Source organism: Pristis pectinata, chromosome 13 (assembly GCF_009764475.1).
Source record: "Pristis pectinata isolate sPriPec2 chromosome 13, sPriPec2.1.pri, whole genome shotgun sequence".
NCBI classification, from domain to species: Eukaryota; Metazoa; Chordata; class Chondrichthyes; order Rhinopristiformes; family Pristidae; genus Pristis; species Pristis pectinata.
This window is the reverse complement of record NC_067417.1, coordinates 3,627,628-3,650,039: the sequence shown is the minus strand read 5'-3', so window position 1 is coordinate 3,650,039 and position 22,412 is coordinate 3,627,628. Positions and strand designations below refer to the sequence as shown.

The 22,412-nt window shown below is 44.7% G+C and overlaps 1 protein-coding gene across 2 annotated transcripts in view; it reads left to right on the top strand.

The window, feature by feature from the left end:
* LOC127577213 (cadherin-5-like) overlaps positions 1 to 21,088 on the top strand; it is a 51,100-nt gene extending 30,012 nt beyond the window's left edge. For both annotated transcript variants that reach the window (XM_052028201.1, XM_052028202.1), the window contains exons 6-12: positions 931 to 1,109; positions 5,398 to 5,639; positions 7,524 to 7,657; positions 9,733 to 9,845; positions 10,973 to 11,081; positions 12,751 to 12,999; positions 17,956 to 21,088. In XM_052028201.1, the coding sequence (XP_051884161.1) occupies positions 931 to 1,109; positions 5,398 to 5,639; positions 7,524 to 7,657; positions 9,733 to 9,845; positions 10,973 to 11,081; positions 12,751 to 12,999; positions 17,956 to 18,443 (1,514 nt within the window). In that variant the 3' untranslated portion in view covers positions 18,444 to 21,088. The remainder of the gene's footprint in view (positions 1 to 930; positions 1,110 to 5,397; positions 5,640 to 7,523; positions 7,658 to 9,732; positions 9,846 to 10,972; positions 11,082 to 12,750; positions 13,000 to 17,955) is intronic.
* The last annotated feature ends 1,324 nt before the right edge of the window (positions 21,089 to 22,412 follow it).

Here is a 22,412-nt window from a genome sequence, read left to right as displayed (position 1 = left end):
GCTGATCTTAACTACAGTTCCACTGCACCAGCTTTGCTCAGTCATTGGTATCCACAGCTGACAAATACCAAATGTCTCAGTTTGCAAAAGTCCAATTAATTGGGCAGGATTCCAAAATCCTCAAGGAGTGATGAAAGCAGAAAATGCCAGAAACAGCCAGCAAGTCAGGCAACATCTGTAGAGACAGAACATTTCAGGTCAACAGCTTTTTCATATTGCACTTGTGATTTCTGTTCTGAGTGTCCTGGGTTACGAAGATTTGGATAGCATGGAGAGGGAAAGGCATAGAAGGGTTTCCAGTAGGGTGGGAGGAGACTCACGAGGGGTGTAAACATCACCACGGAACACGTGGGTGTGAGTATTGTACCTCCAGTGTGGAGATTCTCAGACCCTAATGGACACCAAGAGAGAGGGTGCAGTGACATGTACCCTCAGTGAAACTGTAATATCAGCAGTCAATTCTACAACCATTCGGGGCTGCTTGTTAACTGTAATGAGAGGTTGAAGATGAGATTGTGTGAAGCAAGTTTGTATATCAGCTTAAATCACCCAACGTTCATAACCAACATTTTTTTTGTGTGAGGTATCAAAGCTGTTGGGTGGGTCAGGGTTGGTTTAGTTCTGATAAATTCATCATTGCTAATGGATTCAGCATTCATTGGCATGTATCAGCCCTGAAATTACTGCAGTTATCCAAGGAATAATGTGTCTCCTGCTCCGTAACTGACTTACTGTCATTAAATCCGTGCATAGCTGTCTTAGATGATATTTTCTGAGCAAAATCCAGTCCTGATTGATGTAAGCAACACACAAAATGCTGGAGGAACTCAGCGGGTCAGGCAGCATCTGTGGAGGGAAGTGGACAGTCAACGTATTAGGTCGAGACCCTTCATCTGGATCTGATTAATGTGAGTTTTGTTGTGTCTGCAGGGCAGTACAACTACACTGCATCAGAAGCCACCCCCATTGGAGTTGCATTAGGACGGGTGAAAGCAGAGGATCTCGATGAAGGAGAAAATGCCAAGATATTGTACACAGTCATATCGAACAACATATTTCAAATCACAACAGATCCACATACACAGGAGGGAGTGATAACTTTAAAAAAGGTGAATTGTCATTAATTCTGAAATTCTAATTCTAAAATCCATCCCTCGCTGTCCCTGCCCTAGGACTGTGTGACAGGACAGTGGAGAGGTAGCTTTACCCTGTGTCTAATGAGTGCTATGTCTGCGCTGAGACTGTGTGACAGGATGATCTGGATGAAGGAACCAATGGCATTACTGCTGGCAAGTTTGCAAACAGTACCAAGATAAGTGGAGGGACAGGTAGTGTTGTGGAAGCAAGCACTCTGCAGAAGGACTTGGGCAGGTTGGGAGAAGCAAAGAAGTGGCCGATGGAATACAGTGCAGGGAAGTGTGGGGTTATGCACTTTGGTAGGAAGAATAAAGGTGTAGACTATTTTCTGAATGGGGAGAGAATTCAGAAACCTGAGATGCAAAGGGACTTGGAAGTCCCAGTTCAGGATTCCCTCAAGGTTAACTTGCAGTCTGAGTCGGTAGTAAGGAAGGCAAATGTAATGTTAGCATTCATTTTGAGAGGACTAGAACATAAAAGCAAGAATATATGGCTGAGACTTTATAAAGCATTGGTCAGAGAGCATTTGGAATACTGTGAGCAATTTTGGGCCTCATATCTAAGGAAGGATGTGCTGGCCCTGGAGACGGTCCAGAAGAGGTTCACAAGAATGATCCCAGTAATGAAAGGCTAAACGTATGAGGAGCGTTTGATGTCCCTGGGCCTGTACTGGGCATTCAGAAGGATGAGGGGGGAATTCATTGAAAACTACCGGATACTGAAAGACCAAGATAGAGTGGACGTGGAGAGGATGTTTCCATCAGTGGGAGAGTCTAGGATCTGAGGGCACAGCCTCAGAATAAAGGGATGGCCCTTTAAAACTGAGATGAGGAATTTCTTCAGCCAGGGGGTGGTGAATCTGTGGGATTTGTTGCCACAGAGGGCAGCGGAAGCCAAGTCATTGGGTGCATTTAAGGCAGAGACTGACAGGTCCTTGATTAGTAAGGGGGTTAAGGGTTACGGGGAGAAGGCAGGAGAATGGGGTTGAAAACAAACATCAGCCACGATTGAAGGAGCAGACTTGATGGACCAAATGACCTCATTCTGCTCCTCCACCTTATGGTCTTATGAACAGTGTAGTGCGAGCTTAATCCTGTCGTTATCCCCGTCCCGGATACAGAGAAGATTCAAGATACCAGAAATACAAGGGTGTACATACCAGGAATGGTGAGAAGGATGGGTCTCTTTTCTCTAGGGTGCTGAGAGGCATAAGAACATAAGAACTGGGAGCAGGAGGAGGCCATCTGGCCTGTCGAGCCTGCTCCGCCATTCAATAAGATCATGGCTGATCTGGCCGTGGACTCAGATCCACTGACCTGCCCTTTCCCCATAGCCCTTAATTCCCCTACTATGCAAAAAATCTACCTAACTGTGTTTTAAATATATTTAATGAGGTAGCCTCTACTGCTTCCCTGGGCAGACAATTCCACAGATTAACTCTGGGAAAAGCAGTTTCCCCTCATCACTGTCCTAAATCTACTCCTCCAAATCTTGAGGCTATTATCCCTAGTTCTAGTCTCACCTACCAGTGGAAACAACTTTCCTGCCTCTATCTTGTCCATCCCTTTCATAATTTTATATGTTGCTATAAGATCCCCTCTCATTCTTCTGAATTCCAGCGAGTATAGTCCCAGGCGACTCAATCTCTCCTCATAGGATAACCTCATCGCCAGAATCAACCTGGTGAACCTCCTCTGCACTGCCTCCAAAGCCAGTATATCCTTCCTCAAGTAAGGAGACCAGAACTGCACGCAGTACTCCAGGTGCGGCCTCACCAGTATTCTGTACAGTTGCAGCATAACCTCCCTGCTCTTAAATTCAATCCCTCCAGCAGTGAAGGCCAACGTTCCATTTGCCTTCTTGATAACCTGTTGCACCTGCAAACCAACCTTTTGCGATTCGAGCACAAGCACTCCCAAGTCCCTCTGCACAACAGCATGCTGCAATCTGTCACCATTTAAAAATAATCTGGTCTATTTTTCATTCCAAAGTGGATGACCTCGCATTTACCAACATTGTAGTCCATCTACCAGACCCTTGCCCACTCACTTAACTATGAGGCAACCTCAGAGATCTTGAAATGATGAAAGACCTTGATGGTGTGACTTCAGAGGAAATGTTTTCAGCTGAAGACCATGACCAGAAACCATCAATGTAAGAGAGTAACCAGGAATCCCAATGGAGAATTCAGAAGAAATTTCTTTCCCCAAGAGTGGTGAGGATGTGGTACTCACTCCCACAGGGTGGAGTTGATGTACAAATTCAGATACCTAATGCAGTGATGTGGGATATAGGAAGAGACCCTGTACCTTGTATTGTCTGATGTTCAAAGTACTTTTTTCTGCACATTAGTCTTTTGAAGTGAGAGTATAACTTTGCAGGGAGGTATAATTTAAGGGAGGTTGGACTAGTGTATGAGGGAGAAGCGAAGAGATTATCCCAGAAGGTTTATACAAGATAAAATGGGGAGAGCCATCTTGGACATCAGAATGGAATAGATGGGCTGAATGGCCTGTCTCAGTATTGTATATCCCATGTAATCCTACATAAACAGTATCTTTGTGACCACGAAACCACCAAATTGCTTTCAAATTCCATCTAGTTCATGACTGTTGTTCAGGGACAGAAGACTGTTTCCTTTCCTGCTCTGATACCACAGCGATATGGTTGATTCTTAACTGCCCTTTGAAAAAGCCCAGCAAACCACTCATTTTAAGGGCAGTTGAGCATCACCAATAAATGCTGGTTTTGTCAAAAATCCCTTCTACACATAGGCAAGATAGCACACTGGGTAAGAAATAAAATGCTGGAAACACTCAGCGGGTCAGGCAGCATCTGTGGAGAGAGAATTAGTTAACATTTCAGGTCAGAGACCCTTTATGAGAAATGACAGAGATTAAAAAAAAGGTGGTTTTGTTTGCAGTGAAGGTGACAGATGGCGTGGATAAGATAGGGAATATCTGTGGTAGGGCGCAACCAGGTCAAATGGGTTAATGGGAGCAGTAAGGGGATGATGATGTTTTTTGTTTGTGTTGTGTGTTGCTGGTGGCGGGACTTTTAGGACCTTAAACCTATGCCCTCATTTTAGACTCCCCTACCTTGGGAAAAAGACTGTGATCACCCAGCTTATCTATGCCTCTCATAATTTAATACACTTCTATCAAGATGTCTCTCCGCCTCAGACATTCCAGAGAAAACAACCCAATTTTGTCCAACTTCTCCTTACAGCTCGGACCCTCTAATCCAGGCAGCACCTGGTGAACCTCTTCTGCACCCTCTCCAAAGGCTCCACATCCTTCCTGTAGTGGGACAACCAGAATTGCACCAACACTCCAAATGTGGCCCAACTGAAGTTTAATGTAGCTGCAAGATGATTTCTTGTCTCTTGTACTCAATGCCCCATCTGATGAAGGCAAGAATGCCAAATGCCTTTCTTCACCAGCCTATCTACCTGTGTCTCCACATTCAGGGAACTATGTGCCTGTACCCCTAGATCTCTCTGTTCTACAACACTCTCCAGGGCCCTGTCATTTACTGCATAAGTCCTGCCCTGGTTTAACTTTCCACCTTGAACACAGAACAGTACAGCACAGGAACAGGCCCTTCGGCCCACGCTGTCTGTGCTGACCATGATGCCAAATGAAACTCATCCCATCTGCCTGCACGTGATCCCTATCCCTCCACTCCCTTCACATTCATGTGTCTGTCTAAATGCCTCTTAAATCCCACAATTGTGTTTGCTTCCACCACCTCCCCTGGCAGCCCGTTCCAGGCACCCAGCACTCTCTGTGTAAAAAAAAACAACTTGCCCCGCACACCTCTTTAAATTTTCCCCCTCTCACCTTAAATCTATGCCCTCTAGTATTTGACATTTCGACCTTGTGAAAAAGACTATCTATGCCTCATAATTGTATATACATCTGTCAGGTCTCCCCCTCAGCCTCTGACGCCCCAGGGAAAATAATCCAAGTTTGTCCAACCTCTCCATATAGCTAGTACTCTCCAATCCAGGCAACATCTTGGTGAACCTCCTCTGTACCCTTTCCAAAACCTCCACACCTTTCCTGCAATGGGGGTGACCAGAACTGCACACAATACTCCAGGTGTGGCCTAACTAAAGTGTTATACAGTCCTGCTTCCCTTCCTGGCCTGGGGAAATGGCCAGAAGTCAATCCTTTGGATAGTTCGTTCTCCAGCAGTACAACTCTTTCTCCATCTTAAGCTGACCTGATCATTGCGGCCTGCTCTCTGTCCCAACAGCCCCTGGACTTTGAGACTCAGCGGCTGCACCGTGTACACATAGAAGCCGAGAACCCCACGCTGGTGAAGGGGATGAAGTACAAGACCAGTACCACGCTGGTGATTGAGGTGCTGGACGTCAATGAGCCTCCTGAGTTCAGCCAATCTCGCTACATCTTCAGGGTGACAGAGAACCAACCCGAGTCCACGTCTGTGGGGCGAGTTTCAGCAAGCGACCCCGATCAGGCAAAAGAACGCATCAGGTGAGAGTTTAAACACAAGTGGTCAGCATACAAGCTCAAGCTTATAGTCAGAGACATACATACCCAGGGTATAAATGCCATGACATTTACTTTTTTTTGCTGCAGCAGCACAGTACATTACAAAAAGTTAACATAAACTTAAATCAACATAAATTATACATAACTTACACAACAAGCTAAACATAATGACACTGGTGCAAGTTCACAGAGAGAAAAAGAAATCTAGTGCAAGGTAGTGTTGACGTTTTTCAGGTGGGTTCAAGAACCTGACGGCAGTGGGGAAGAAGCTGTTGTTGAACCTTGAGGTGTGGGGTCTTCAGGCTCCTGTACCTCCTGCCTGACGGCAGCATCGAGAAGAGGGCATTCACACTGAACGTGAATCATGGGATGCAAGCAAAGTACTGCAGGTGCTGTGAAGTGTAGCGATTATTATTATTGGTCAATAGTGACTCTGGACCTACCTCATGAGTTGACTGAAATGGCCTAGGAGGTTATTGTGTTGTACATGGCTCACCATCAGCTTCTGACAAAAAATTAGCAAATAAAAAATATCTGAAATAGCTGAACAGAAAATGTTGGAGATACTCTGTAGATCAGAAAGCATCTGTGGAGAGAGACAGACAGAGAGGGAGAGACAGAGAGAGAGACACACACACACACACACACACACACACACACACACACACACACACACACACACACACAGAGATTCTCATTTCAGGTTGATGACCTTTCACGCATGGACAGTAAAAGGGGAAATGGGAGGGAAGACCAGGAGGGAAGTATCATCTAATGAAAGGTCGCCAACCAGGTCATTGACTCTTTCTCTCTCCACAAACACATGCTGAGCGTTTGCATCATTTTCTGATAGTTCAGGAAAATTTAACCAAGTGGGTTTGCTTCACAATAACCTGTTAGAGATGAGCATGTTGGACATGGAGAGAACAGTCCTGTCCCCTCACCCTCTGACCCATGGCCACTGTTGACTGCACTGGGAGTAACATGGGAAATTTACCCTTAAAATAAAACAATGAAACTCAGAGTTAGATCCTGGAAATGTGCGTTACACTCGAGGGGAAGGATATTGCTTCATTGCGTTGCAACAGAATGGATATTCAATTCTATATGCACACAGGAAGCATATCGGGTTTTGCAAACAGCCATCAAAATGGATTCTGACATTCTACATATTAATTCACCAGAAACCTTGGATTAGATCCCAGTCTGTAACTCCCTCCTGGAGATCTGTTGTTCTATATATAAATTCCAAAATCCATCAATTAGATTCTGGTCTCTAACTCACTCCCCAAGAATTTGTTATTCTTTATATAAACCTCAGAACCCCTCAATTAGATCCAGGAATATCAGTCCCTCCCAGAGATCTGCTATTCCATATATAATCCCCAGGACCTCTCAATTAGATCCCAGACTGTAACTCAAAGTCAAAAAAAAAGTCAAAGTCGTTTATTGTCATCAGCACAAGTCCATGTGTGCACAGGTGCAATGAAAAACTTACTTGCAGCAGCATCACAGGCACACAGCATCAGATAAGCAGTATTCACAAGAAAAATACAAATTAAACACAAATTTTACAAGAAAGAACACACTTAGAACAAAACAAAAAACAAAGTCCGTTTTAGTGCAAAGTGACCAAAGTGGTCATGGTGTTGCTAAACTGCAATGATTAGGGTTGTGCCGGTTGGTTTGCACCCAGGTACCTATTATTCTATATATAAATCCAAAATCAATCAGATTCCATCTTGTGACCTTGGTTCTTTACATTATTGCCTGTCTAATGTATAATTTAAAACTGTTCAAATATTGCTTATTCAAGAATTTTATATTCTCACACAGGCTGTGTTAATGAGTGCTATTTGTTCCCAGGTATTCATTACAGGATGGGTTGGACTTATTCAGAATAGAGGATAATGGGATGATTTACACCAGGGAGCCACTGGATCGAGAAGCATTTGCTTGGCACAACATCACGGTAGCTGCCAATGAAGTTGGCAACAGCAGTAAGTGGTTGGTTAGTGTAATAGTATTACAGCGCCAATGACCTGGGTTCAATTCCGGCTGCTGGCTGAAAGGAGATTGTACGTTCTCCCCGTGTCTGCGTGGGTTTCCTCGGGGTGCTCCGGTTTCCTCCCACATTCCAAAGAAATACAGGTTAGGAAGTTGTGGGCACGCTATGTTGGTGCTGGAAGCATGGTGACAATTGCGGGCTGTCCCCAGCACATTCTCAGTAATGCAAAAAGATGCATTTCGCTGTGTGTTTCGATGTACATGTGACTAATAAAGAAATATCTAAATAAATAAATATCTCAAGGCCTCCTCCGTGCTGGTGTCACCTACACTCCAAACTGTTCCTATCCTCTGCTGACCAGACACTAGAGAGTCACAGAGCTCTACATCTCAGAAACAGGCCACTCAGTCCATCGTTTCCATGCTGACCAGAATGGCATTATCTAATGTTTCTCTGATGTGCCCAGTTTCAGAGTGAAGGTGGTTACTTTCATTTATTCATTCACAGCATGAGGCTATCAACAGGCAGCCACACCTGCAGGGTTAGTTTGGCCATTTCAGGGTTAACCACACTTCTGTGGGGTCTGGAGTCACAGTTAGGTCAGACTGTGCAAAGAGAGCAGATCTCCTTCCCTGACAGACCTTAGGGTTTTAATAAGAATCTGGAGATTTAGAGTTATAGAGTCATACAGCACGGAAACAGGTCCTTCAACCCGACTCATCTGTGCCGTCCAAGGTACCCATCTAAGCTAGTCTCATTTGGCCCATAGCCCTCTAAACCTTTTCTATCCATGTACCTGTCCAAGTGCCTTTTAAATGTTAGTGTACCTCCCTCATCTACTTCCTCTGGCAGCTTGTACAACATACCCACCACCCTCTGTGTGAAGATGCCGCCCCTCAGGTCCCTTTTAAATCTTTCCCCCCTCACCTTAAACCTCTGCCCTCTAGTTTTTGGTTCTCTTATCCTGGGGAAAAATACTGTGTGCATTCACCCTATCTATGCCCCATAAGGTTTCTTGAGCTCCAAGGAGTAAAATCCTGGCCTGCCCAACCTCTCCCTATAACTCAGGCCCTCAAGTCCTGGCGGCATCCTCGTCAATCTTCTTTGTACTTTTTCCAGCTTAATGGCATCTTTCCTATAACGGTGACCAAAACTGTACACCGTACTCCAAGTGTGGCCTCACCAATGTCTTGTACAACTGCAGCCTAACGTCCCAACTCCTGTACTCAGTGCCCTGAATGATGAAGGCCAATGTGCCAAATGCCTTCTTCACCACCCTGCCTACCCACTTTCAGCAAACTATGCACCTGTACTCCTACGTCCCTCTGTTCTACAACGCTCCCCAGGGCACTACCATTCATTGTATAAGTCCTACCCTGGTTTGACTTCCCAAAATGCAATAGCCGGCCCTTTTCTGGATTGAATCCCACTTGTCAATCCTCAGCCCACTGACCCAGCTGATCTAGTCTTTGATACCTTTCTTCACTGTCTACAATAGCACCTATTTTAGTTTCATCCACAAACTTACCAACCATGCCTTTTACATTACATTCTTATCCAAATTGTTTATATAAATAACAAACAACAAAGGTCCCAGCACCAACAGGATTATTGATTTATTGAATTCATTCAAATTCTGCAGGGTCTGCGGTGGGATTTGAACTCATGGCTCCACTTAAGACCTCTGGATGCTTAGCCCAGCAACAGAAACATGACACTGCCATACATTATTGATAGAACCGGCCAAATGTGGCTGGAGCTCTGCACTGTGTTGTCCCTGAGCTGGGGTCTTCATCTAACCCTGAGATCGTTCAGGTAGTTGGGGCCAGGAGCTGGGTTTGCTGATGAGTACACACACCTTGAGGTGACCTGAAGTTATCCCTGGAACCAGTAATCCTGGAACACACCTAACCTCTGACGAGTCACCTTCTTTAATCCACAAGAGCAGAACACACATGCATTAAGAGTAGCAATAGGTAGTTCCAGATAGAGCCATTTCCATACACCTGTTCGTAGTTCAGGTCCCCAGGTTTTTTTTAAGTACATTTTCCACTGTTTGTTTTACAGATTCCATATCCTACGCACCGATAGCAATAAAAGTCCTGGACCAAAATGACAATGCTCCAACACTTGCAGACAGCTATTATCCCCATGTGTGTGAGGACGATCCAGTTGGAACAGTAAGTGGATTTTGTCCAGTTCTAATGGGCAATGCGAGATCTACAATCAGTCATTGTCCTTTCCACCTTATATTCTCTCTCTTTCTCTCTCTCCCTTCCCCACCTGCCGCTCCCTGTCTCTTTCAGATAGGGTCCCCCTCTCTCCTCCCCTGCGCTCGATTTTAACCCATCTCTGTTTCACTCTGTTCACAGTAAAACTCCGATAATCCAGCATGCTTTGTGGTAGACTGACAGGTTTTCCAGATTATTGGATGTTACGCCAATTAACAATCCAACATTATTTTAATTTGCTTGTTTTCAAGATAATACAGTACAGTAGAATAATACATTTTCCGGTGAACCAGGTAAGTTTCAAGGGAGTGTAGGAAACAGGGCCTCAGTGAGTTTAAACAGACCCATGTAAAGAGGCCCCTGTGAGCACAGGAAATAGGGCTCCAAGGAATATAAAGGAAGTGTGAGAAACAGGCCTGAGTGCATTTAAAGGGAGAGCAGGAAATGGGGCCCTGGTGTATTAGAGGGAGCACAGGAACTGGAACCCATTGAACCAGACACCGAACCATTTGGATAGTGGATGGTCAAAGTTTTACTATAACTGTCTTGCTGTTTCCATCTTTTTCTGCATCTCTGTGTCTTTGCCATGGAAACTTCAGAAATTGAAGCCTCTTGTAGCAACTCTGCGACTCTATGAGATTGTGTCTGATATTCTACCTCAGCACCACTTTCCTGCACAAACCCCACATCCCAATTCCCGTAATATCCAAAAATCTATTCATTGCTCTCTTGAATATACTCAGAGACTGAGCTCTCTTGGGTTAAGAATTCCAAAGACTGAATTTCCAACTCCTGGTTCCATTTCTTATGTGTTTATAATACTTCTGTGTAAATTATGTAATTACACAACATTTGTCAGTAGGTGTAACAATTGTGCATATTTTATGGAATTGCACACTTTATGTTACTGGGAATCACACCTCGGTGTGTTATGTAATCACACATGGAATGTTCCTGCCTAAAGTACTCCTTGTACATTATATAACAGTCCACCACAAGTCACTGATTAAAGCTATGTGTATGATATTAAAACATCGCACACCTCACTGGATTTAACACTGCAATTTGATTTTCAGGTAATCCAAGTTATTTCTGCTGTTGACATGGATGAAACACCACCAGATGTTAAATTCTTCTTCAGTATTCCACTGAAGGTCAGCAACTTCTCTGTGAAGAACAATGGTGGTGAGTAGATTGCTGAGATCAAACTATGGAAATATAATTGTCCTATATAACTGTAGTGTAAATTAGAATCCACTGTGTTATCTCAGTCTGTGTTGGATTAAAATTATAGCAGAAAATGCTGGAAACACTCAGCAGGTCAGGCTGCAGCTACAGAGGGAGAAACAGTTAACATTTCAAGTCCTGGCCCTTCATCAGAACTGGGAAAGAGAGAAAATGTTGGATTTCAGAAGCGGAGAGGTTGGAGGAGGGATGCAAACAAAGGAGTATCTCTGATAGGGTGAGACCAGATGAGTAAACATCACAGATTAGTAGCAAGAAAGATCAGATTAAACTTCTTCATCTGCATAATTAAAGGGGCATTGCTGGAACGTCTTTATATTAATGAAGCTGTCATTCTTCCAAATGAGTTTTATTTCAAGAAAAAATGTGGACCATCCATTGGTTCGTCCCCCCTTCCAATCACAGTCTCTGATTCATGCCATCTCCAATCACAGTCCCCAAGCTCATCCCTCTCCAATCACAGTCCCTGACCCACCTCTGCTCCAATCACAGTCCCCAACTCATCCCCTCTCCACTCACAGTTCCTGACCCACTTCTGCTACAGTCACTGTCCCTGGTTTGTCCCTGGTTTATCCCTGCTCTGATCGCATCCCAGTAGGGTAGTAAAGGCGGCGTACAGCACACTTGCCTTCATCAGTCAGGGCATTGAGTATAAAAGTCGGGAAGTCATGTTGCTGCTGTATAAAACTTAGGTTAGGCCAGACTTGGAATATTGGGTGCAGTTCTGGTCACCCCATTACAGGGAGGATGTGGAGGCTTTGGAGAGGGTACAGAGGAGGTTCACCAGGATGCTGCCTGGATTGGAGAGTATCAGCTAAAAGGAGAGATTGGGTTGTTTTCCCTACAGTGTCAGAGGCTGAGAGGAGACCTGATAGAAGTAAATAAAATTATGAGAGGCATAGACAGGGTAGATAGAGTCTTTTTCCCAGGGTGGAAATGTCAAACACTAGAGGGCATAGCTTTAAGATGGGAGGGGGAATGTTTAAAGGAGATTTACGAGGCAAGATTTTTTACACAGAGGTGCCTGGAACACGCTGCCAGGGGAGGTGGTGGAAGCAGATTCAACAGCAACGTTTAAGAGGCAATTAGACAGACACGTGAACAGGCAGGGAATAGAGGGATACGGACCATGTACAGGTAGATGGGATTAGTTTAACATGATCATGCTGGAGGAACTCAGCAGGCAAGCCAGCATCCGTGGAGAAAAGCAGGTAGTCAACGTTTCAGGTCAGGACCCTTCTTCAGGACTCAAGGCTATGAGTCCTGAAGAAGGGTCCTGACCCAAAACGTTGACAGCCTGTTTTTCTCCACGGATGCTGCCTGGCCTGCTGAGTCCCTCCAGCATCATCGTGTTTTTCATCTGGATTCCAGTATCTGCAGTCCTTTGTTTCTCTGGGATTGATTTAATTTGGTTTCATGATCAGCACAGACGTTGTGGACTAAATGGCCTGTCCTGTGCTGTACTGTTCTATGTTCTATGTGACAATAATAAACCAATTACCAATTCCTACACCACACCCTGCCTGAGAAAGCCAGAACTTGTAACAGGGTAGGACCTACATTCTTCCTTACATGAATTATTTTCTCCTATCTCTCTGTTGCTCTCCAGATAACACTGCCAATATCACTGTGAACCAGGCAGGCTTCAACCAAAATGAAGTCAGCAAGTTCTCCGTTCCCATCATCATTTCCGACAATGGAACACCTCGCTTGAGCAGCAACAATACCCTGGAAATAAATGTCTGTTCCTGCAACCGAGACAGGGACCCGATTAACTGCAGGCACATTGCTCCACTCAGCTCAGGAGTTACCGTCACGATCCTGCTGATAATCATTCTCTGCATCATTGTTACTATAGGTGAGTCATCTCAAGCAGTAAACCCTCTTTGTGTTTTCATGGTGAATCTCTCCAACCTTTCCCTAACTTTCACCCGTTACTCATCTTCTGCTGGAATTGGTGACAGCACAAGTCACATCACACCTGGGTGCTTGATGGTTAGTGAACTGAAGGGCCTGTTTACATGATCTATGGCCTCAGGATGGTGTGAGTATTTGGGAAGGGTAACAGCACTTGTTTAGGATAGAACTTTCATTTCTCAAATGCCTCTTAAAATCTCAAGGAAACCCCAAACCACTTTACAACACTCCGTCAACAAACCACACTAGTCTTATCCCTCTCATGTGTTTATCCAACTTCTCCTTCAACTCATGGAGACACGAGAGACTGCAGATGCTGGAACCTGGAGCAGGGTTTTGACCCGAAACGTCGACAATTCCTTTCCGCTCACAGATTCTGCTCAACCTGCTGAGTTTCTCCAGCAGATCGTTTATTGCTCCCCTAAAAACTATCCTGGGCCATTGACCACAACCCTTCCCTGTGGGACAAAGCACCACATTTTCCCTGCTCCCTGGTGATTGGAGTTTCTCCCGAATTCCCCACTGGATTTACTAGTGACTATCTTGTATTGACAGCCTTCAATATTAGTCTCCTCCTGCTTTACCCCCAACCCGACTACAAATGGAATAAGCTTCTCTTCATCTATTGAGCTCCTTGATAACTTTAAAGACCTCTAACAGGTCACTGCTCAGATAAAGAATTCCAGTCAGTTCATCCTTTACTGGTAATTAAACCCCTACATTCGTGTAACTCACCTTTGCATTTTAATTACTTTCTACAACGCAGGAGGTCATTTATCCTATCAAGACTTTGCCAGCTCCCATTGTGCAATCCCCTCCCTCGCTATTTTCCTGTATCCCTGCTACTCATTCTCCCTCTCACATGCCCCATCAACTCCCCTTTGATTGTTTTGCCACTTATCCATACTCCTAAGAAACTGCAGAGAGTTGTGGGCACAGCTCATCACATCACAGAAACCAGCCTCCCCTCCATGGACTCTGTCTACACTTCTTGCTGACATTATCAAAGACCCCACCCACCCTGGACATTCTCTCTTCTCCCCCCCCTCCCATCAGGCAGAAGAGACAAAAGCCTGAACGCACATACCACCAGGCTCAAGGACAGCTTCTATCCCGCTGTTACAAGACTATTGAATGGTCTCCTAGTACAATAAGATGGACTCTTGACCTCATAATCTACAGTGTTATGACCTTGCACCTTATTGTCTGCCTGCACTGCACTTTCTCTGTAACTGTAACACTTTATTCTGCATTCTGTTATTGTTTTCCCTTGTACTACCTCAATGAATTGATGTGATGAAATGACCTGTATGGATGGCATGCAAAGCAAAGTTTTTGACTGTACCTCAGTACATGTGACAATAATTACACTGTGGGTTAATTTACAGCAGCCAATTAACCAACCAGTACCGTCGTTGGGAATGGGGTAGGAAACCAGAGCACCCGGAGAAAACTCAATTCCACACTGACAGTGACTGAGGTCAGGATCAAACTCAGGTCACTGGGGCTGTGGGCTGTAACCACTGCAACACCCTGTTCACAGATACAGACTTTAAATCTTATAACTGTTCACGGAACTCCAAGCAGGTCTAACCAAGGAATTCCAAACAGTTTTGATAGAACTTATCTCCATAGAAACCATAGAAAAATACAGCACAGTACAGGCCCTTCGGCCCACCATGTTGTGCCGACCTTCAAACCACACCTAAGACTATCTAACCCCTTCCTCCCACATATCCCTCTAACTTAAATTCCTCCATATGCTTATCTAACAATCTCTTGAATTTGACCAATGTACCTGCCTCCACCACCACCCCAGGCAGCGCACTCCACGCCCCAACCACTCTCTGGGTGAAAAACCTCCCCCTGACATCTCCCTTGAATTTCCCACCCATTACCTTAAAGCCATATCCTCTTTTCAGTTCTACCCCTCTGGATATGAACCCAAGTGCTCAGTTTACATAGTTTAAGATGATAAAAATACTAATTGTAATTTTCAATGTGATGGCAGACCATAGGTGTTACGAACAGACCAAGATTTCTCCTCTACCTTACAGAGAGAGTTCTTGAGAAAGGTTTCTCTTCCTCTCCACACATTCCTTTTGGCAACTATTTTTAAACTTGTCCTGATGTCACTGACTCTCTTGAGAGTAGAAACAACTTCTGCCTACATTCTCCGATGGACCCCCAGTTAATTGTGAACACCAGTGTTAAATCTCCCCATAACCTTCACTGCTCAATCGAGCTCAGTTCCAGCCTCTCCACTCAACTGAAACCCCTCAACCTTGCCAATATTTTAATAGAACACTCTACTATTTCCAATGTCTTGACAAAATTGGATGCAGTCCTCCAGCTGTGACCTAAATAGATATAAATTATTTATACTACATTTATAAAATATTTAAAATGTATAAATAATTTATAATTTGGTAGAAGTTTATTGTAAGTTCCTTCACTTTTGCAAGAATTCCATCAGCCTTCTCTACAACTCACAAATGGCCCTGTCACTTTCAGTCAATACCAGAGAATCTCGAGTCACTGCCCACAGGCTTAAAGTAAATGGAGTGAGGTGAGGGGATATTTCTTCACACAGACCGTGGTGCATCTTTGGGATTCTGTACCCAAGAGGTCTGTGGAGGCTTCGTCAATGATTTCATTTATAACTGACGTCAAGAGATAAGGCAAGAAATGGAACTGAGCTGTGAGATCGGCCGTCACCTCATTGATTGGCAGAGTAGGCCCAAGGGTCATGGAGTCATACAGCACAGAAGCAGGCCCTTCGGCCCAACTCGTCCATGCCGATCAAGATGCCCATCTAAGCTAGGCCCATTTGCCCATGTTTGGCCCATATCCTATGCTGTTCAAATGTCTTTTAAATTCTGTTATTGTACCACTTCCTCTGGCAGCTCGTTCCAGAAATGCACTGCTCTCTGCGTGAAGAAGTAGCCCCTCAGGTCCCTTTGAAATCATTCCCCTCTCACCTTAAACCTATGCCTTCTAGTTTTTTATTCCTCTACGCTGGGAAAAAGACCGTGTGCATTCATCCTATCTATGCCCCTCTATAAGATCACCCCTCAGTCTCCTACCATCTAATGAATAAAACCTAGCCTGCCCAACTTCTCCCTATAACTCAGTCCTGGCAACAAAGAGGCTGAATGTCCTTCCCCTGCTCCTATTTTTTACGTTCTTGTTTATTTGCAGCCTTTGGTCAAGGCTAGAATTTGATACCCATCACTCAATGCTCTCTAACTGAGCATCTTGGACCAATTCAGAGACTGTATGGTCACATATAGGTCCAATAGAGTAAAAGGCAGCACACTTCCTTCCACATAGGCCTTTAGTGTACCAGGAGGGCCTTTAGCCTGTTGGTCTCCTGGTCACCAGTGTACTGATACTAAATAAGCACAAGAATCGGTTTAATTAGCTGAAGTTGAGTTTCCCACCTGTGATGTTTTGGGGTTGAATTCACATCACTGAATTAGTGTCCGCAAATGAACAAACTGCTGGAGGAGCTCAGTGGGTCAGGCAGCCTCTGTGAAGGGAAGTGGACTGTCGGCATTTCGGAGATGAAGGGTCTCAGTGGGTCAGATGCTGCCTGACCCACTGAGTTCCTCCAGCAGCTCATTTTTTTGCTCCAGATCTCAACATCTGCAGTCTCTTTGGCTACCACTGGATCACCAAAGGCTGGCGATCATTGGTTCACTAACTTTCCGTAAAGCTGCTAACTCCATCAAGCCACCTGGTTCCGTCACCACCTTTATGAATCTATGACGTTATGAACTATGACCCCATGACACAGATTCCAGAATTCACCTCCTTTAAAGTGGCTCCATTAAGATTAATCCTCACCTCTGTATTCAATTATTCCACTGCTTTCCTTGCCAGCACCCTCTCACACCTTCCATTCCCCATGAAATGAAGGTCAACAGCAATTCCACTACCCACATCTCAGCCAAGCTGCACTCACCCTGCCGCAGGCTCACAGTCACATTGGCTACAGATCTGACAATCCTCAAATCTAAAATTGTCACCCTTCATCCAAATCCCCTCAGGGTCTTCCTGCATCTCCATCTCTATAGTTTCATAAGAACATAAAAAGTAGGAGCAGGAGGAGGCCATCTGGCCCGTTGAGCCTGCTCTGCCATTCAATAAGATCATGGCTGACCTGGCCGTGGGCTCAGATCTACCTACCTCCAAAACTAACTCCCTCAAGGTCTCTGCACTCCACTTCAGGTGTCTCAGTTGTCTCCAAGATTAATTGCTCCACCAAGAGGTGGCGCAGAGGTTCAGCTGGTACAGCCAGTGCCTCACAGTGACCTGGGTTTGATCCTGATCTCTGGTGCTGTCTGTGTGGAGTTTGCACGTTCTCCCAGTGACCATGTGGGTTTCCTCCGGGTGCTCTGGTTTCCTCCCACATCTTAAAAACACATAGGGTTGGTAGGTGAATTGGCCACTGTAAATTGTATCCAGTGTGTAGCTGATTGGTAGTACTTGGGTGGGGGGGAGAGGAGGTTGATGGGAATGTGGGGAGAATAAAATGGAATTGGTGTAAGATTAGTTCAAAATAGTTGATTGATGGTCGGCACAGACTCAGTGGGCCGAAGGGCCTGTTTCCGTGCTGCATCATTTTATGACTCAATGACCAATGGATGTCTGGGCCCTGAGTTCAGGAATTCCCTCCCTAGGTCTTTCTTCCTCTATCTTCTCCTCCAAGAATCTCCTTTAAACTTACTCTTGACAAAGCCTTTTGTCAGCTGTCCTAAAATATCATTTGTTCGACTGTCAACCACCTCGAGAGGTTTTGGAGCATTGAATGGCAGTTTTTCCGATATGAGTTGTTGTACATTTGCCTCTCTGGTTCCACCTTCCAAAGTTTGTGATCTTCCTTTCATCCCAGCCCTGGCAGTGCTGATTGTCCGCTGGAGAATGCAGCAGAAGAGTGCCTTTGGGGGCCTGGTGAAGGCGCCGGGCGAGATCCGGGAACAACTGGTGCAGTACGATGAAGAAGGGGGCGGAGAAATGGACACCAACAGCTTCGACATCACCGTGTTGAACTCTCTGCGGACAAAGGGAGCGCAACCGTTGAAGGTGACCGACTGTGCCCCGGTGTACGCCCAAGTCAGGAAACCCGGCGACGACATGGGCTCGGTGGTTAGGATGAAGAAGGATGAAGCAGATGGTGACAGGGATGGCCTGCCCTACGACACCCTCCACATCTACGGCTATGAGGGTGCCGACTCAGTCGCCGAATCGCTGAGCTCCCTCGATGTCTCCTCGATCGACTCCGAGCAGGACTACGATTTCCTGAACGATTGGGGTCCCAGGTTCCAAATGTTGGCCGAACTTTATGGATCTGACCCAGACAGGGAGAGCTTGGGTTATTGAGACAGGAGAGGCATGTAAGGGGGGGGTGGGGGAGGTTCTGGTGAAGGAGCCAATATAAAATGTAACTGGATCATTAGTAGATACACTGTTGGAATGTCACTCAGCCTGCCGATCCGGTTACCACACATTCAATTAGTTCCTTGTTGATCCCAGCTCTTATCTACCCTCTGCCTTGGTCCCCAACACCCTGAATATACCTCCCAACAAAAATGTACTGAGACAAAGTAAGAGGAGGAGCTCACCATATTTCAAGCATGGACTGTCATTCAATTAGATCACAGCTGATCTGAATCCGAACTCCATGCTTCTGCCTGATTCCTGATCCATTTCTGTCCTTGCTCTGCAAAATGTCCAGCATCTCATTAACTCAACCGATACGCTTTGGGTTGGTCACTGGGTTCCAGGCCACTGTCTAACCATGGCTGAAAGGAGTGTCTCACTTCAGAAATATTACAGTAATTGATTCATTGTGGTTGGCTGCATCACCATGGTAGACCCAATGGTCCGGCAACCTGAGCAAATGATCTGGTGCCAAGAAGGGCAGGGACGAGTTGGGCCGAAGAGCCTGTTTCCATGCTGTATCACTCTGCGACTCTATAAGATCAGCCATGATTTTTCTGAATGACAGAGCAGATTTGAGGGGCAGAATGGCCTCCTCCTGCTCTAATTCCTTATCTTCTAGATGCAAGTTCAGGAGGGAAGTGGGAATAATATTAATTTTAATGAATAAGTTCAAGTTATACTTTATCGTCATTCCCCCATACGCTGTAAAGCACATGGAGGAACGAAATGTCGTTTCCCCCAGACTCTCACAACAGAGGACGTACATAGAACAGAGGACAAACAATAAACGCAGATAGAAAGATTGCGCAAGTACAAATATTGCAAAAAACAGTATATACAGGATACAAAATTAGTGCAGGGTTAGTGCAAAACCAAGTTGGACAAAGAAAATGCAGAACTCAGTGTATTGCACTAAGTGTATAACATGTTCAGTATTACAATCCCCATTACAAAAAATGTCCACTCTCATTCATAGAACATAGAACATTACAGCACAGTACAGGCCCTTCGGCCTATAATGTTGTGCCGACATTTTATCCTGCTCTAAGATCTATCTAACCCTTCTCTCCCACATAGCCCTCCATTTCTCTATCATTCATGTGTCTATCTAAGGTAACCAGTTGCCTTTGGTTACCCAGTGTGGTGACCCACTCACCTGATAATGAACTGACAAAGAGAGCAGACATTGATATTACCAATGACTGTTCTGTGGTGTAATCCAGCTGTGTGGCAACTTTGGTCTTAGCTGTCAAGGAACCACCTCAGCAACTCCTTCAGCCTTCCACCATTGACACTCTGCGATCAGCTCATTCAGCACACACTTGCATTCAGTCCCGATTTTAACACAAGCAATATGCAGGGTATCAGGACCATTAACGGCCACCTGACCTCGAATTCAGGAACGGGAGCCCCAGGAGATTCCAGCACCTGGGTTTCTGTCGAGGGCCTCAGGACTAATCTCCAACCACAGATGGTGGAGATGTCGTCTCTATTATCAGAAAAGACTCAAAGCTTTTGTGGAATCAGGGCTGGGATTGGAACTGGAATGGGATCAGGTCAGTGAAATTATAAAACCATGCCTTGTATCAAGAGCTAGTAAGTGGAATTAGCTTGAAGACAAAAAATGCTGAAATTTGGAAAGACAAACAGAGCACTGGAAGAACTCAGTGGGTCAGGCAGCATCTGTGGATGGAAAAGGTGTTAGTTGATGTTTCGGGTCAAGACCCTGCATCAGGACAGAGAAGGAAGGGCAATTTTGCACCCTCTGCCTCCACAGATGCTACGTGACCCACTGAGTTCTACCAAAGTTCCATTTATTTCTTCCAGATAGCTTGCTTCCCCCAGTAAGGTCATGAGATACGAATGGCCTCCTCCTCTGATTTAAATTTCTAGAAAACCAGACTGCATCCAAATTAAGGATGGGTGCCCTGCATGGTTGTACTTGAGGATTGGGCTCCGGACAAATTATATGGATGAATTAACTGACATTGTAAGATGCCTTTGCATTTACATAGGATCGAGTGATTGTGAGCAGCGATAGGGACTGGATTTTGTTTACTCACTACTGCACCCCATTGCAAACCTTCAGGAAGTCACAGTTAGTTGACACTCCTCTAGGAGAACCAAGGTGTGCACTGTACATTACCTTTTATTCTATAACCATGGAAACTCTCAGGTCTAATAGTTCCTCATTGCATTTCAATGTATTTTAACTTTTGTTTTTTAATATCCAATGTAATGTGTTGGAATTGTAGGGAAAGTTTGGTGCCTTTGTGCAGGCAATGTATTCTTATCTAACTTCTTTTGATCAATGGGAATTTTGAGTTTTTGAGTTATAATTTCAGTAAAGTCCTGAAGCTTTGCACAACAGGGCTTTTTCATTAGTGCCTCCCAAGAGCAAAGTGTGTTTTTTCAGTACTTTTATTAACATTTTATATTGAATGGGCTACGATTGCTTATCTGGCCAGTGTACCTGTGATATAGTAAAAGGCTTTTTGTTAAGATGTTCTTTTTTTTTAGCCAGTAATCCTCAGTAAGAATTTGTTGATAAGTATTTGTAAATTTCAATAAAATTAATTCAATGTGAATAAGGATTAACTGAATTTAAGTGCAGACCATTTCAGGAACATGGAATCAGAAGAACAAGAGGCAATTTGGCATCTAAATTCTGTTCTGCCTTTCAATGAGATCATGCTGAGTCTGGCTTTTCCCTGCAATCCTTCATACATTTGATGAGCAAACCTTTATCAACCTTGGACTTCAAGTGAACAATTGGCCTAGCGTAAATTGCCCTTTGGGGAAGAGTTCCAAATTTGTCCAATCCATTTGCCACAGCCTTGTCATAGAACATAGAACATTACAGCACAGTACAGGCCCAACATTTTATCCTGCTCTAAGATCTATCTAACCCTTCCCTCCCACATAGCCCCCCATTTCTCTATCATTCATGTGTCTATCTAAGAGTCTCTTAAATATCCCTAATGTATCTGCCCCCACAACCTCTGCCGGCAGTGCGTTCCACGCACCCACCACCCTCTGTGTAAAAAAAACTTACCCCTGACATCCACCCTATACCTTCCTCCAATTACCTTAAAATTATGCCCCCTTGTGTTAGCTATTTTCACCCTGGAAAAAAGTCTCTGACTGTCCACTCGATCTATGCCTCTTATCATCTTGTACACCTCTATCAAGTCCCCTCTCATCCTCCTCCTCCTCCTCTCCAAAGAGAAAAGCCCTAGCTCACTCAACCTATCCTCATAAGACATGCTCTCCAATCCAGGCAGCATCCTGGTAAATCTCCACTGCAGCCTCACCCTGTCCATTCAGTCCATCTATTTTTAACCAAGCAATAGATACTTAAATAAAGTAAAAAGTGCAGGAAGAACTCGGCCAGTCAAGCAGCTTCAGTGGATTGGGACTGAGCATTAAAGGGAGATGCATCAGGATGCTCAGGATCACTCCGGACTGAGGACTGTTGTTCGGCAAAGGTTTTCCAATAGACACTTAAAACACTTTGTAATTTAAAACTTCCCTCCACACCGCTTACAACGATGATGGTCTTTTCATCGTTCTTGCATGGCTTTCTATCCCAGTTTTTTTAATCACATGAGTATGCTGGATAATTTTGGTCCCAACACATCCTTGTCACATCCAGCCAGTTGAGGACCAAGCCATTATCCCCACTGTCTTGAAACTTAGCCAATTAACAGCTTGCTTCAACTCCACAAACTTCAAGGAAGCTAGCAGTTTCATTTAAGGTACGGTAATAAATAACATCGATAAGCACTCCCTTGCCCACTACTTCAGACACATCTTCAACAAATGCAAACAAATTGGTCAGGCCTGACCTACACTGGCACTCTTTGATCCACTGCAAACTTAAGGTGTTCAAGTCAAGTTTATTGT